We start from the raw sequence: 15,659 nt of genomic DNA, 5'->3' as shown, positions 1-15,659 counted from the left end.
ATCTCTGGCTGCCTCCCTTCAGCCCTGCCTCCACCCACCTGGGCCTGAGGGGAAATGGTTAAAACGGAGAAAGATGAAGGGAAAAATGGCATAAACTCAGCAGGCAACCGGGCCTCAGCGATCCCCATCGCACCTCCGTCGCTGCCGCTCTTCCAGCCTGGTGAGGCTTGGGCTGTGCCCTCACTCCAGCTCTCCGCTCAGCCCTGTCCCCTCCCTGAACATTTTCCTTTCAAGCAAGAGTTTTTAGTTTTACCTGAGCAGTTACCACCACTATTAGCAGCTCCGTGGCTCCACCCCGAGCCCCTGGCTGTGGGGTGGCTGCATCCCCATGCTGCCCACAACACGGCACACCACACCGAGCCAAAGCAAGCCATGCAGCGCTGCCAAAGACCGGCATGGGCAATCAGAGCATCTTCCCTGCCTCTCTCCTGCTTATTTGTGTGTCCTCAGTACCCACAGGGACAGTTGGGACACCGTCACCGTGAGATCTGGCCAGGATACCAGCATGCAGACACCCCCAGGCAGGACAACACATCTTTAATGTTCCAAAGGACTTGGCAGGAGGAGATGCAGCAACACGGAGGGGACCCAGCCCAGGCAGAGCTGCTGTGAGTTTGCAACGCGATGCTGCGTCATTCCCACGCCTCTTGCCTGCTCAGCTAGCCCAGGGCACAGGACAGGGGACCAGAAGGTGTCCAAGCCTGTCAGGCACACAGCTGGATGTAGGTTTCTTGTGACCAGAGCCAAAAGTATGGGAAGACTTTCTCAGTGAAGGAGGCCTTGAACTGCAAGATCTCCATCATGTTCTCCGCATTGTAGAAGGTCACTTGGCCCGCTTCGTAGTCCAGGTGGACTCTGATCCGCCGGGGCTCTTCCTTCAGTGCCACTGGGGCAGGGGGCATGTGGAGCGCCGTGTACTGGCGATCCCAGTCCAGCCGCAGGGCCCAGATCTTCCCCAGGGCCATGTTGAGCGAATCCTTCCTCCGCACAGACTCCACGGCCACCCCTGCGGCCCAGCTGTCCCCGTCCCCTACCTCCAGCTCCCAGTAATGCCTCCCAGCCGTGAACCCCTGGGAGCCCAGGACACTGGGGCTGCCCATGAATCTCTTGGGGGTGTCAGGGAGGTTTTGCTGTTCGTCTCCCAGCCGCACAGTTTTGCGGTCCTTTGAGAGGATCAGGTATGGGCTTGCCGTCTCTGGGTCCAGCGTCACCTTCACTAATGCACGATAGAGAGAAACGTCAGTCCATTGCCCGCTGAGGAGCGAACCAGCACTTCTCCCTCCTCTTCCACAGGGCTGGGACATGCGTCCTGCGAGCACAGCAGACACTTGTGCCCCGCGAGCGCACACATGCAGCACCCGCAGACCCCTCGGGTGGCACTCGCTGCCCTCCACGCCAGGACCCATGGGCGAAGCAATGCTCCCTAAAGCAGGACTGAGCCAGGCAGCGTCCCCACATGCAGGGCACAGACACAATGGACTTTGCTAAACCTGCTTTGCTAATCCTGTACTGGATATTGCTGGGTCTAAGTGTGATGGGGCTGCAGCCAGGCTGGGCGTGGGGGAGCAGTGTATCCCCGGAGTGTGAGGAAGCATTGCAAGGCAGCAGTGGTGCCAAGCCGGTCCCTACTCCAGTGACAAGGGGGAACGAACGCTCACCAAAGGGAAAACCGGCTCCTAACCCCGCTCCGCCGAGTAACCAGGCAATCTCACTGCAGGGCCAGAGCCACCCGTTCATGCGGGATGTTCTGCTGCCATCCCGCGGCCATCCCGTCAGGCCACAGAGGTGTCACCACGCAGTGCCACCACCCCAGGCCCTCTCCTAAACACACTCCTCTGGGGCGGGCACCACAGCACAGGGGAAACTGAGGCACGCCCATCCTGTGCGTCAGGTCCCTCATCCCAAAAACCGAGAGGGCAGAGACCGACCTCAGTGCCAACAGCTCCAGCCAGCCCCGAGCCCTGCGATGCTGCCAGGACCATGTGGACCCTGAGCATCGGCAAAGGCATTTCTGATCTGTGCATAAAAGCCAGCTCAAAATGCGTGCGGCCCCTTTGCTTCACTAGTCACAGTCTCACACATCGCGGTGTAAGCATAAAGTCTCCAGAGACAGGGAAAGCAGAGGCCCTCGCGCTGCCCTGGCCCTCGTTTGCTGTTAGAGGACAGTGTCGTTCGGCATTGCCTGACATGGGGACGGCCCTGGGTTTTTATAGCACGCCTAGTCAAAACGAAGGGACCTGTTTTTAGGCAGACCCTGGATTTAGATGTTGTGGTGTGCGCCCATCTCTGCCCCAAGGATGTAAGGACGCTTATTCTGGAAAGGTTTTCTCCCTCATTTGTGCCCATCAGCTCCAGAAACTTACCCCTTTCTCTGTCCATCTCGCTCAGCAGGTTCACTAGAGGAAGGAAAGGACGATGCATGAGTCTCCTCTTGTGGCCTCTTTCCTCCTCCCCATCAGGACAGCAAGCCAGACGCAGAGCCTGCTCCCCAGCTCCCACAGCCCTGGGCTCCAGCAAAGCCCATCCTCAGAGACGGGTCCCATCTGGAGCAGGCGCGTTTTGCTCCCGAGCCCCAGGCGGAGGCCGTGGGCGGTGAGGATCTCGCATTGTAGCCGAGCCCAGGGGAAGCACGGTGCAGGGACAGCAGTGCCCCGTGCCCTGGGGCAGCAGCACACCCACCTGGGGCCCGGACACCGGCCACACAGCAAGGCATCGCTCGCTGTTTCTTTGCTTTACCTTTGAATTTGGCCACCGCATCCACAACCAGCTGGCTCATCTCGGAGAGGTTCTTAACGGTCCTCTGCAGCTCCGGGGAAACCGGCTCCGGGATCGGGGCCTTCGCCGCCTCGCAGCTGAGGGGGAAACAACACGGAGAGGAGCTCTGACCCCCGCAGTCAGCCAGCACCCGGGGCCAGGAGGGCAACGGGGGGACAATCCCCTACAGCAACGGAACTCAGGGGAGCCGTGTCGCAGCTATTGGCACGGGAGCGCCGTCTTTAACAGGGGTGCAACCTGTATCTGGCCTCTGGTTCCAGATAACATCACATTAAATCCCAAATACTCAGCAGGGCAAAGCCACCTTCCCCCCAGCTACTGCTGCTCGGCCGCCGGCAGCGTTTCCAAACCTCTGCCCGGAAGAGCCGCGCAGGAGGAGAGCAACGCTGAGCCCGTTTCCTACCTGCTCAGGATTTTGCCAACATCCTGGAAGAGAAAAAACACCAGGTCAGCCCTGGCACTGCCAAGAAGGACCGCGGTCCCCGGGGCAGTGAGTTATTTGTTCCCCTGCCGTCCGAAGCAGGGTGATGGGGACTGGGGGGAGCGGGTCACACCACTCTCCCGAGGACTCCCCGGCGACTTGCTCACCCAAATCCTTGCCTTCCCTCAGCTCACGCTGCAGGCCCAGACTCACACCAGCCACACCACGCACCGCGGTGTCACAGCCTGGCCGCTGGCACGCCGGCCGGCACCGTGCTGCACCTTGCTCCCAGGCTCTGGGCTGCACGGGCACCGGGATGCACGGGTGCCAGGGGGGTCACAGTGCCCGGGTGGGCAACGCAGCCTCACCATAAGGAATTCAACCACCGGCTGGTCACGTTTCTTCTCTATGTCCACAATCAGCGTGCCCAGCAGCGATTTCCTCTCCGAAACGCTGGAGACGTATTCACGGCGCTCCTTGGCAAGCTCCCCATGCGCCCGGTCGAGCTGGGCCAGCAGGACGCCCTCCTGCTCCCGCAGGAACTGCTGCAGCTGCTCGAAGGCGTCCCGCAGCCTCTGCCGCTCCGAGGCCACCGTCCCCTGCAAGGCACCCGCGCGGAGGCCCCTGAGCCATCCCGTCCTCCGGCAGCCTCCGTGCGGGCACGGGGAGCCAGTGCTGCAAAGAGGGGGGCAAGGATCATGGGGAAAAGGAGAGGAGGTTTTTTGGGGGAGGAAAAGCTGGAAGAGTGGAGGGGGGAGAAGGGTGGCAAGTCTGGATGTTGATGGACCCAAGATGACAGCGGAGTCTGAATGAGAGCAGGGTGGAAGAAGGATATATGGGAAGGGCAGAGAGGGAGAGAGAAAATAGCGTTGTTACAGAAAAGGAGATAAATTTGTACAGGGAGAGGGAAAATGGGATTCACCCATGAAGACGGGTAGGTAAGCAGGCAGGGGGGCACGGCACGCGCACGGAGAGAGAAACACATACCAGCAGGCTGTCGCTTTTACTTTCTCCTTTGGGCTTAAATTCTTCTTTCTCTTTTTGTAGAAAAACCAGGTTGCTCTGCAGCGTCTCCTGCGGGCCGGGGGGGAAGCGTATTTGGTGATTTGGGGGTTACATTTGCAGGAGTGAGATGATGTCCCCACAGGGGCTGTTTGGGGACAAAACCGCTCTGCAGGGAGGGGTCGCCGGGGCTGGGTTTTGAGCTCAGCTCTGTGGGGAAGAGCTCAGAGACAGCACCCACCTCTCCCCAGGCACGCGTTACAGCCAGCCTAGGGAGATCCCCATGTGCGGCTGTTTTGGCCAGAAACATTTCTGGGATAGCTTCATGTGGAAACCCTGAAGTTTGTGGTTTTTTGTTTTTTGTTTTTTTTTCTTTAATTAGGAAAAACAACTTTTGGCGTTGGAAGTGGGATTTGTGGGAAGAGGTTTGCAGAGACAGCAGCACCGTGTCTCAGACGCACTCCATAAATTCGCTGGAGTATTAAAAAAAAAAAAAAAAGCTCGTGCTCCTCCAAGCCCTGCCCTGCAGCAGAGTGAGCTGCTGGCAGGGGGGACCCCTGCCTACATCCTGGGGGGGGACCCCATCCCCTGGCTGGGGATGTACGGGGCACTGGGGACCTCGCAAGGCCACAGAGGGGTGAGCAGCGAGAAGGACCTGCGCCCCTGGACGGGCTGGCGGGAGGCAACAGGCAGTGGGAGCCCCGGGAGAACCAGGAGCCCCGGAAGGGTGGCGGGGATACGGGACCCCAGCCTACAGCCAGACGGGGACCCCAAGCCATGGCCAGATGGGGACCCCAAACCCATACCCAGATGGGGACCCCAAACCTGTACCCAGATGGGGACCCCAAGCCATGGCCAGATGGGGACCCCAAACCTGTACCCAGATGGGGACCCCAAACCTGTACCCACATGGGGACCCCAAACCTGTACCCAAATGGGGACCCCAAGCCATGGCCAGATGGGGACCCCAAACCCATACCCAGATGGGGACCCTAAACCTGTACCCAGATGGGGACCCTAAACCCCATACCCAAATGGGGACCCTAAACCCATACCCAGATGGGGACCCTAAACCTGTACCCAAATGGGGACCCTAACCCATACCCAGATGGGGACCCCAAACCCATTCCCAGATGGGGACCCTAAACCCCATACCCAAATGGGGACCCTAAACCCCATACCCAGATGGGGACCCCAAACCCATACCCAAATGGGGACCCTAAACCCCATACCCAGATGGGGACCCCAAACCCATACCCAAATGGGGACCCTAAACCCCATACCCAGATGGGGACCCTAAACCTGTACCCAAATGGGGACCCTAACCCATACCCAGATGGGGACCCCAAACCTGTACCCAGATGGGGACCCCAAGCCATGGCCAGATGGGGACCCCAAACCTGTACCCAGATGGGGACCCCAAACCTGTACCCACATGGGGACCCCAAACCTGTACCCAAATGGGGACCCCAAGCCATGGCCAGATGGGGACCCCAAACCCATACCCAGATGGGGACCCTAAACCTGTACCCAGATGGGGACCCTAAACCCCATACCCAAATGGGGACCCCAAACCCATACCCAGATGGGGACCCCAAACCTGTACCCAGATGGGGACCCCAAGCCATGGCCAGATGGGGACCCCAAACCTGTACCCAGATGGGGACCCCAAACCTGTACCCACATGGGGACCCCAAACCTGTACCCACATGGGGACCCCAAGCCATGGCCAGATGGGGACCCCAAACCCATACCCAGATGGGGACCCTAAACCTGTACCCAGATGGGGACCCTAAACCCCATACCCAAATGGGGACCCTAAACCCATACCCAGATGGGGACCCTAAACCTGTACCCAAATGGGGACCCTAACCCATACCCAGATGGGGACCCCAAACCCATTCCCAGATGGGGACCCTAAACCCCATACCCAAATGGGGACCCTAAACCCCATACCCAGATGGGGACCCCAAACCCATACCCAAATGGGGACCCTAAACCCCATACCCAGATGGGGACCCCAAACCCATACCCAAATGGGGACCCTAAACCCCATACCCAGATGGGGACCCTAAACCTGTACCCAAATGGGGACCCTAACCCATACCCAGATGGGGACCCCAAACCCATACCCAGATGGGGACCCCAAACCCCATACCCAAATGGGGACCCTAAACCCCATACCCAGATGGGGACCCCAAACCCATACCCAGATGGGGACCCCAAGCCATGGCCAGATGGGGACCCCAAACCTGTACCCACATGGGGACCCCAAACCTGTACCCAAATGGGGACCCCAAGCCATGGCCAGATGGGGACCCCAAACCCATACCCAGATGGGGACCCTAAACCTGTACCCAGATGGGGACCCTAAACCCCATACCCAGATGGGGACCCTAAACCCGTACCCAGATGGGGACCCTAAACCTGTACCCAAATGGGGACCCTAACCCATACCCAGATGGGGACCCCAAACCCATTCCCAGATGGGGACCCCAAACCCATACCCAAATGGGGACCCTAAACCCCATACCCAGATGGGGACCCCAAACCCTGGCCAGATGGGGACCCCAGCCAACAGCTGGATGGGGACCCAAATCTGTGGCTGGACAGGGACCCCAACCTGTGCCCCGAGGGGACCCCAGCCCATGTGCAGAGGGGACCCACATCCCTGCCTAGAGAGGACCCCAACCTGTGCCTGGGAGGGACCCCGGATGTGTGCGTGGAGGGGACCCTGACCTGTGTCCTGAGGGGACTCCAGCCCATGTGCAGAGGGGACCCAGATCCATGCATGGAGGGGACCCCAGCCCGTGCCCATAGGGGGCTCCAGCCCATGTGCAGAGGGGACCCAGATCCATGCATGGAGGAGACCCCAGATGTGGGCCCAGAGGGGACCCTGACCCAGGCCCCCAGGGGACCCCAGCCCATGTGCAGAGGGGACCCAGATCCATGCATGGAGGGAACCCCGACCTGTGCCCAGAAGGGGCCCCAGATGTGTGCCCAGCAGGGACTCCAGCCCATGCATGGAGGGGACCCCAGATGTTGGCCAAGAGGGGACCCCGACCTGTGCCCAGCGGGGACCCCAGATGTGTGCCCAGCGGGGACCCCAGCCTGTGCATGGAGGGGACCCCGATGTGTGCCCAGTGGGGACCCCAGCCTGTGCATGGAGGGGACCCCAGATGTGGGCCCAGCAGGGACCCCAGCCCATGCCCAGCGGGCACCCCAGATGTGTGCCCAGCGGGGACCCCCATGTGCCCAGAGGGGACCCCAGCCCATGCATGGAGGGAACCCCGACCTGTGCCCAGAGGGAACCCTGACCCATGCCCACAGGGGACCCCAGCCCGTGCCCAGAAAGGGCCCCAGATGTGTGCCCAGCAGGGACCCCAGCCCATGCCCAGCGGGGACCCCAGATGTGTGCCCAGCGGGGACCCCAGCCCATGCATGGAGGGGACCCCAGCCCGTGCCCAGCAGGGACCGCGACCTGTGCCCAGTGGTGACCCCAACCCGTGCATGGAGGGGACCCCAAATGTGGGCCCAGCGGGGACCCCAGCCCATGCCCAGAAAGGGCCCCAGATGTGTGCCCAGTGGGGACCCCAGCCCGTGCATGGAGGGGACCCCGATGTGCCCAGAGGGGACCTCAGCCCATGCCCAGCAGGGACCCCGACCTGTGCCCAGCGGGGGCCCCAGATGTGTGCCCAGCGGGGACCCCAGCCCATGCATGGAGGGGACCCCGATGTGCCTAGAGGGGACCCTGACCCATGCCCACAGGGGACCCCAGCCCATGCCCAGAAAGGGCCCCAGATGCGTGCCCAGCGGGGACCCCAGCCCATGCCCAGCAGGGACCCCGACCTGTGCCCACAGGGGACCCCAGCCCATGCATGGAGGGGACCCCGATGTGCCCAGAGGGGACCCTGACCCGTGCCCACAGGGGACCCCAGCCCGTGCCCAGAAAGGGCCCCAGATGTGTGCCCAGCGGGGACCCCAGCCTGTGCCCAGCGGGGGCCCCAGATGTGTGCCCAGTGGGGACCCCAGCCCGTGCATGGAGGGGACCCCAGCCTGTGCCCAGCAGGGACCCCAGCCCGTGCATGGAGGGGACCCCAAATGTGTGCCCAGCGGGGACCCCAGCCCATGCCCAGCAGGGACCCCAGCCCGTGCATGGAGGGGACCCCAAATGTGTGCCCAGCGGGGACCCCAGCCCGTGCCCAGCAGGGACCCCAGCCCGTGCATGGAGGGGACCCCAGCCTGTGCCCAGCAGGGACCCCAGCCCGTGCATGGAGGGGACCCCAAATGTGGGCCCAGTGGGGACCCCAGCCCATGCCCAGTGGGGACCCCAGCCCGTGCCCAGTGGGGACCCCAGCCCGTGCCCAGAGGGGACCCTGACCCGTGCCCAGAGGGGACCCTGACCTGTGCCCACAGGGGACCCCAGCCCGTGCCCCGAGGGTCCCCAGCCCACGCCGGGGAAGGGCCCCGGCCCCATCCCCCTCCCCGCGGGCCCCCAGCCGCCGCCCAGAGCCCCCCCGCCCCGCTCCCCGCTCCGCCCCCCGTACCCGCAGCTCCCGGGCGGCCTCCTCGGCGGGGCGGGCGCGGTGGTCGCGGTGCCGGGGCCCCTCCCGGCAGAGCGGGCAGACGGGGCCGCGGCAGCTCTCGCAGAAGAGCCCCAGGGCCTCGCCGTGCGCCGGGCAGCGGGGCCGCCGCGCCTCGTCCCCCAGGGCCCCCGCCAGCCCCGCCACGGCGCCCAGCGAGCGGTTGGGCCGCAGCGAGCCGGGGAGCACGGTGGCGCGGCACTGCGGGCAGGCGGCGGGGCGCGGCGGGGCCCCCAGCACGGCCGCCATGCAGGGCCCGCAGAAGTTGTGGCCGCACTCGGTGATGACGGGCTGGGAGAAGAGCTCCAGGCAGACCGGGCAGGTGGTCTCGGCCTGCAGGCTCTCGCCCAGCTCCAGCACCGCCCGCGCCATGCTGCCGGCGGGCCCCGCTTCCCGGAACGGCCCTGCGGGGGGGGACGGGCGCTGCTGGGCTGGGCTGGGCTGGGCTGGGCTGGGCTGGGCTGCGCCGGGCAGGGCTGCTGAGGGCAGGGAGGCTGCAGGCAGGGCCACGGGCAGGGAGCCTGCGGGCAGGGCTGAGGGCAGGGAGGCTGCAGGTATGCTGCAGGCAGGCAGCTGCAGGCAGGGCCACGGGCAGGGCTGCTGAGGGCAGGGCTGCTGCAGGCAGGGCTGCAGGCAGGGCCACGGGCAGGGAGCCTGCGGGCAGGGCTGCGGGCAGGGAGGCTGCAGGCAGGGCTGCAGGCAGGGCCACGGGCAGGGAGCCTGCGGGCAGGGAGGCTGCAGGCAGGGAGGCTGCAGGCAGGGCCACGGGCAGGGAGCCTGCGGGCAGGGCTGAGGGCAGGGAGGCTGCAGGTATGCTGCAGGCAGGCAGCTGCAGGCAGGGCCACGGGCAGGGCTGCTGAGGGCAGGGCGGCTGTAGGCAGGGCTGCTGCAGGCAGGGCTGCTGCAGGCAGGGCCACAGGCAGGGCAACTGAGGGCAGGTCAGCTGCAGGCAGGGCTGCAGGCAGGCAGCTGCAGGCAGGCAGCTGCAGGCATGGCCACGGGCAGGGCTGCTGCAGGCAGGGCAGCAGGCAGGGCAGCTGAGGGCAGGGAGGCTGCAGGCAGGGCCACGGGCAGGGAGGACGCAGGCAGGGCTGCTGCAGGCAGGGCCACAGGCAGGGCAACTGAGGGCAGGTCAGCTGCAGGCAGGGAAGCTGCAGGCAGGGCCACGGGCAGGGCAGCTGCAGGCAGGCAGCTGCGGGCAGGGCGGCTGAGGGCAGGGAGGCTGCAGGCAGGCAGCTGCAGGCAGGGCCACGGGCAGGGCTGCTGCAGGCAGGGCGGCTGAGGGCAGGTCAGCTGCAGGCAGGGCTGCAGGCAGGGCTGCTGCAGGCAGGCAGCTGCAGGCAGGGCCACGGGCAGGGAGGCTGCAGGCAGGGCTGCAGACAGGGAGGCTGCGGGCAGGGAGGCTGCAGGCAGGGCTGCAGACAGGTATGCTGCAGGCAGGGCAGCTGCAGGCAGGGCCACGGGCAGGGAGGCTGCAGGCAGGGCTGCAGGCAGGTCGGCTGCAGGCAGGGCCACGGGCAGGGTGACAGGGCACTGTGGGGCTGGGGACACACACACACATGGGGCCGTGGGGGTGTGCGCTGTGGTCCCGTGGGCCAGGGCCAATCTGCGGGGGTGTGCGTGTGTGTTTTTGTCCACGCACATGTGTGTTTGTGCACGGCACATACGTGTGTGTATGGGTGTGCCTGTGTGCCCGCATGTGCACATGCGTGTATCTGCGTGCAAGTGTGTGCATGCATATGTCTGTGTGTGTGCACGTGTGCAGCCACGGGCATGTACGTGCACAAGTGTACTTGCGTGTTGATGCGTGCATGCATGTGTTTCTTTGCATTGGGGTGTGCATGTGTATGTGTTGGCATGTGCATGTATGTGTATTTGCATGCATGTGTATATGTGTGCATGTGTATAAATGTATGGTGTGTGCATTGGCATGCGCATGTATGTCAGTGCATCTCCGTGCAGATGTGTGCATGCATGTGCCTATGTGTGGCCATGTGTGTTGGTGTGTGCATGCATGTGTGTGCATACTCATGTGCCTTTACATTAGCCTGTGCATGCATGTATGTACATGTTGCACGCACATGCATCTGTGTGCATGTGGATGTTGTATGTGTATGTGTGTGTGCATACAGACCTCTGTGTGTGTCTGTGTGTATCTGTGCAACATGTTGACGTGCATGTATGTGGGTATGCGCCTGCATGTTGCTGTGTGAGTGTGTGTGCGTGTCTGTGTATTGACATGTCTGTGCACGTCTGCATATTGACATGCCTGTGCACGTGTCTGTGTGCGTGTCTGTGTGTGTACGCACGTGCATACAGGCATGTCTGCGTGTATGTGTGTCTGTGTGCATCTGTTTACCCCTGTGTGTGGTGTCTGCATGTGCACAGTGTGTCCACGTGTGCGCTGCGTGCATGCTTGTGTGCGTGCACGTGCAAGTGCGAATGGTTTTGTATGTGTGCACCTGCGTGTGGGTGCACATTTGTTCATGGCCGTGTGTCTGTGTGTACATGTATGTCTATGCATGTATGTGTGTGCATGCATTTGTGTGTGCGCGCACATCTATGGGCGCATGTGTCTGTGTGCGTGTCTCCATGCACACGTTTGGCTGTTGGTGTGTAGGGGTACATCTGTGTGCGTTTATGTGTCTGTGTGTGTGCACCCGTGTCATTACATGTCTGTATGCATGTGTGTGTTTGCACACGTGTGGGGGTGTCTCTGTCTCTCCCTTTGGATGTTCATGTGCCTGGATCTCAGCACATGTGTGTCCTCTGTGTGTGTGTGTGCAAACGGGGAAGGAGCGTTTGCCGGCGGGAGCACAGGGCCCCGCTGCGTGCGGTGTGTGTGCCGTGTCTGCACACACGCGTGGCCGTGGGCAGCCCACGGGAGCAGGGATGGCGCTGCGGCCGCAGCCCGGGAAGGGCTGGTGTGAGTGTGAGTGTTCATCCCACACTGCGCCGGGGCATCGGTGCAAGAGCCAGAGCATGCCATGGGGTGCAGCGGGGTGGGGAGACGGGCCCTGCTCCCAGACCCCGCTGCCGGCCCGTGCCCTCCAGCGCCGCCACCCAGCAGCTCCCAGACGGGGAGGTCCCTTGAACCCTGTGGGACACCCAGCCTGGAGCCTGCCGCTGGGTTTTCACCCTCTCCGCTTTATAAATTGTTGAAAAAAAGGGACGCGGCATTTCGCTGGAGCAGTCGGAGCCCTCCTGGGCACCCAGGGCTGCAAGCCCGGCACGCTTCAGCGCAGCGCTGCCAGCCACCGCGGTGCTCTGGCTGCTTAAATAAATTTAATCATTTATAACCTGAAACTTTCCCGGGAGCGCCGGGGGAGCTTTGCCCCAGCCCGGGCCAGCACGGGCGGGTTGGAGGTGCGGAGCAGGATCCTTCCCGAGGCCTCGCGCTTGCAGGAGCCGCTTCCCACCCGCCGGGTTTGGGGGTTAATGCAGTTTAAGGGATTGTGTCAGCGCGGCAGCTGTGACACGCGGGAGCCGAGGGTAATCCGGTCCCTGAGCCGCTTCCCCGGGGCCCGGCTGCCTCGCTGTGTGCTGCTGGCCCCTTCCCGCATGCGTGAAATCCCACCAAACCGAGCGGCTGCCCCAGGGCAGGGGGGGTCCAGCTTCCATCCCTGCACCCCACGGCCGCCAGCGGCTCTCCCGATGTCTCCTTTGCTCTTGCCCCAGCCCCAAAACACCCGGAGGGCAGCAGTGGTGCTTAGGGAAGAGCAGAGGGCCCTGGTAGCCCCCCAAGCACCCTCTGGCAGCTCTGCGGGCTGCGGGGGCACGTCCCTTCCATGCTGCCGCCGGTGGGCTCAGCCCCCTGCGGGCGGTGGGCACCCAAAATCAGGCCCCCGTGTGCAGGCGTTGGCTCTGCTCCTCTGCCACCCTGCTTCGCTGCCAGCCGGGGCCCAAGGAGCAACCCCAGCATTTCTGGGGGCACCGTGCGTGCCCCCACGCGCTGCCAGCAGCTGGGCTGTCCCTGGCAATAAAGCAGTGGAATAACCCTCCCTCCCCGGGTGGTTACTGCCCTGCCGTGGGCTGTGCCCTGCCAGGAGCCCCTGCCACCCCGCTGCCTGCTTCCCCGCCACGGGTCCCCAGACTCCATCCCGGCGGCTGCGGTGGGGTCGGCAGGATGCTTTCAGCCCTCTCTTCACCAGCATTTCGGCATCCTGGGCTGACAGCCTGGTTTCGGCCAGAGCCTCCGGGCTGCGGTGCGGGCGGCGCTGGGGTGCTTCCCCGGGGTTACACTGCCCACCTCACACCCAAGCGGGGACGGCGGTGGCTCCTGCTCGTCCCCTGTCCCCAGGGCTGCTGCCTTCTGCGTGCGGCCACGTCCAGCTCTCCCAGCACCCTGGGCCAGGGAGGGCTGGGTGAACGCCACAGGGCCAAACGTGCACCCTCAAAGAGTCGGTCCGCTGCGGGATGGTGCCATTAACCCCCGTAGCTGAGCGGTGTTTTAGCTGAGGACTGCGCAGCATTCAGCACTCCCCAAACGAACCCGCCTGCAACGAAGCGGAGGGTGCCGATAACCTGCAGACAACTCGGGGGGTGGCGAGGCTGCTCGCCGGCACGTGCCGCCCTCAGATTTGCGCCCTGCAGCACCACCGCTTCTGCGTTTTTTTCGGTGCCGCTGCCACCCTGAGCTTCGTGCTCGCTGCCCGCCGGGGGCGGCGATGGCTGCGCGTCCCCCCCCACCATGTGGGAGCTGTGGTTGCAGACGGGCTGTTGACATTCGAGCTGCTGAAGGTCACCTGGATGTTGTTAAAACCTGGCAGCGTCCAGCGACCGACGCAGCCGGCGAGGAGCAGCGCGAGCAGGAGAGCAGTCGCTGCACGGGGCCCAGCAGCACCGAGCAGAGCGTGGGCCGCGCTGAGGCGAGGAGGGGGCTGCCCGTCCCCGAGGCTCCCCGGGCAGGTCCCAGCGGCCTAAGTGGCTGCTTTGTCAAAAAAAAAAAGCTGAATCCATCCATTTTTAGGAAGAAAAAAGGACAGCGCCAGGTCTGTGGCACTGCCAGCGTGATGAACGTGAGCTGCTGAGAACCAGAGTCGGTTCTGCTTTTAATTTCTTTATTCCCCCTAATTGCATTTAGTCCCGATTGCAGGGAGGCTGCTGAGGGGCACGGGGCTGGGGGCTGCAGCCAGGCCCTCCTGTCCTGCACCGGCACCTCCCTCCCGGGACATGAGCCCCGTCGCAGCACATTTAAGCCATGTCAGACTGCACCCCGCAACCTCAAACCCCAAACTGCTCCCAGGGAGTTTCAAGCACCATCCCGGCAGCGGGAAGGCAGGAATCTTGGCAGAAGCCTGCCCTGGCAGCCCCAAAATGCTTCGCTCCGCGGCGGTGACCAGCCAGTGGGCTCTCAGCCGCTCCACACTCTTTCTAGCGCGGAAGAGGCTGTAAATTACAAATTTAGGAGGGGTTCATACACACGGAAAGTCCTGCAGTGAGGACTTTGGTTCTGCAAAGGCATTAACAGGTCCTGACAACTTATCCCATCATCGCTCTGTTTATTGATGCCACTGTCCAACATGAGATCTGATACCGCCTTCCCCACGGCACCCGTCGGCCAGGAGCCCGGCGTGCACCGGGGGAGCTGGCGTCACCGCTCCAGCCACGGCCCAGCCCTTCGGGTGCTTCTCACCCAGCCGCAGCCCAACTACGGGACAAGGAGGACGAGCCGGGACCGCGGAGAACCGAGCCGCCGGAGACGGGAGCTCAAACCAACAGCAAGGAGACTGACCCGTGTCCCACCCACCGCGACGACAGCCACAGCCGCGTGGCGAGGGACCCCGGCAGCGGGTGCCGGGGAGCCGGGAGGTCTCCTGCAGGCAGCCCCGAGCTGGCTGAGGCTTTTCTCGGAGCCAGCCCAGGACCTACTCCTCCGTCTGGGGCAGGAGTCCCGCTGCTCCTGCCGCTGGGGAGTGCCCGCTCGATGCCACCGGCAAGGGCGGGGGCAGCCCGCTCGCCGCAGCGCTGTTTCAAAGACAGCAGAAGAGCAGTTAAACGCGTTGCTGTCTTGCGCACAGGTACATCACGACCCCGCAGCACCCCACGGCGAGACCCACGTCTACAAACCGCTCCCGCGTTTCGTGCCGGCCGGCGATGCCTTCGGTGCAGCTCTCGTAGCGGCGGGAGGGCCGGGCGCCTGGCGTCGCCGCTCGCCAGAGAGGCGTCTGCCGCTGCGGAAGGATTAAGCGCTAGAAATGAGTGTTTGGAGGAGCCTTGCTGATGGGGTCCTACCAGAAAAAGGTTCTTTTACTGCAACTAGTATTTTATTCTATTGTATAATTCATGAGTGCATCACAGCCCCGAGAGCCGGGCAGGCACCTATCAGCGCTTCCAATCTACACACACGGAGAACTTCCTCGTCATCTGGATCTATTTATTACTCACCTCCCCCTGGATGGGAGCTCCTTGTCGCCACGCGCTGCCGAGCGGCTGTCGCGTCCAGCCCGGAAAGCTGGGACGAGGCAGCGCCTCTGCAGAGCTCCTGGACAAAAGTGACTGTGCCAGAATCAGCCTACAGAGCATTTTTAAAAAAAAAAAAAAAAAAAAAAAAAAAAAATCTTGGCGATCCTAAGTTTGCTTATCAAATAAAAAGTTCCTCCACATTTATTAAAAAACCAAACAGTAGATTTAAAAAGCAGTTAAAGAGTCCTACTCCGGCAAAACACCCTGTACAGGTTTCTTTCGTTGTTGGTTTGTTTGCTTTTTTTCTGATGGTGAGGGTTCCCCCTAAATCAGCTGCTTCTGTTAATTTTATATATATATAATCTTTTAATTTTGCCGCGCGTTGCTTGCTTTAATTAATTAATTTATTTCCAATCAGCCTAGCCGTCTCCACCAGACCAGCGGCGCTACCACACAAAGCTTCCTTGATGTCC

General features: G+C 62.9%; 1 protein-coding gene across 1 annotated transcript; it reads right to left on the bottom strand.

The window, feature by feature from the left end:
• Positions 1–530: 530 nt before the first annotated feature.
• On the bottom strand, positions 531–9,153 carry LOC104038968 (E3 ubiquitin-protein ligase TRIM7). Its single transcript, XM_075705503.1, has 7 exons — positions 8,746–9,153; positions 4,184–4,270; positions 3,565–3,795; positions 3,179–3,201; positions 2,737–2,852; positions 2,364–2,396; positions 531–1,216 (listed from the first exon to the last, which is right to left on the bottom strand). The coding sequence occupies exons 1-7, from the start codon at positions 9,151–9,153 to the stop codon at positions 705–707; spliced, it is 1,410 nt and encodes a 469-aa protein (XP_075561618.1). The 3' UTR covers positions 531–704.
• Between the last annotated feature and the right edge of the window lie 6,506 nt (positions 9,154–15,659).

This window comes from Pelecanus crispus, chromosome 2 (genome assembly GCF_030463565.1).
Source record: "Pelecanus crispus isolate bPelCri1 chromosome 2, bPelCri1.pri, whole genome shotgun sequence".
NCBI lineage: Eukaryota > Metazoa > Chordata > Aves > Pelecaniformes > Pelecanidae > Pelecanus > Pelecanus crispus.
The sequence above is the reverse complement of the archived record's forward strand: the minus strand, read 5'-3'. Positions and strand labels throughout refer to the sequence as shown.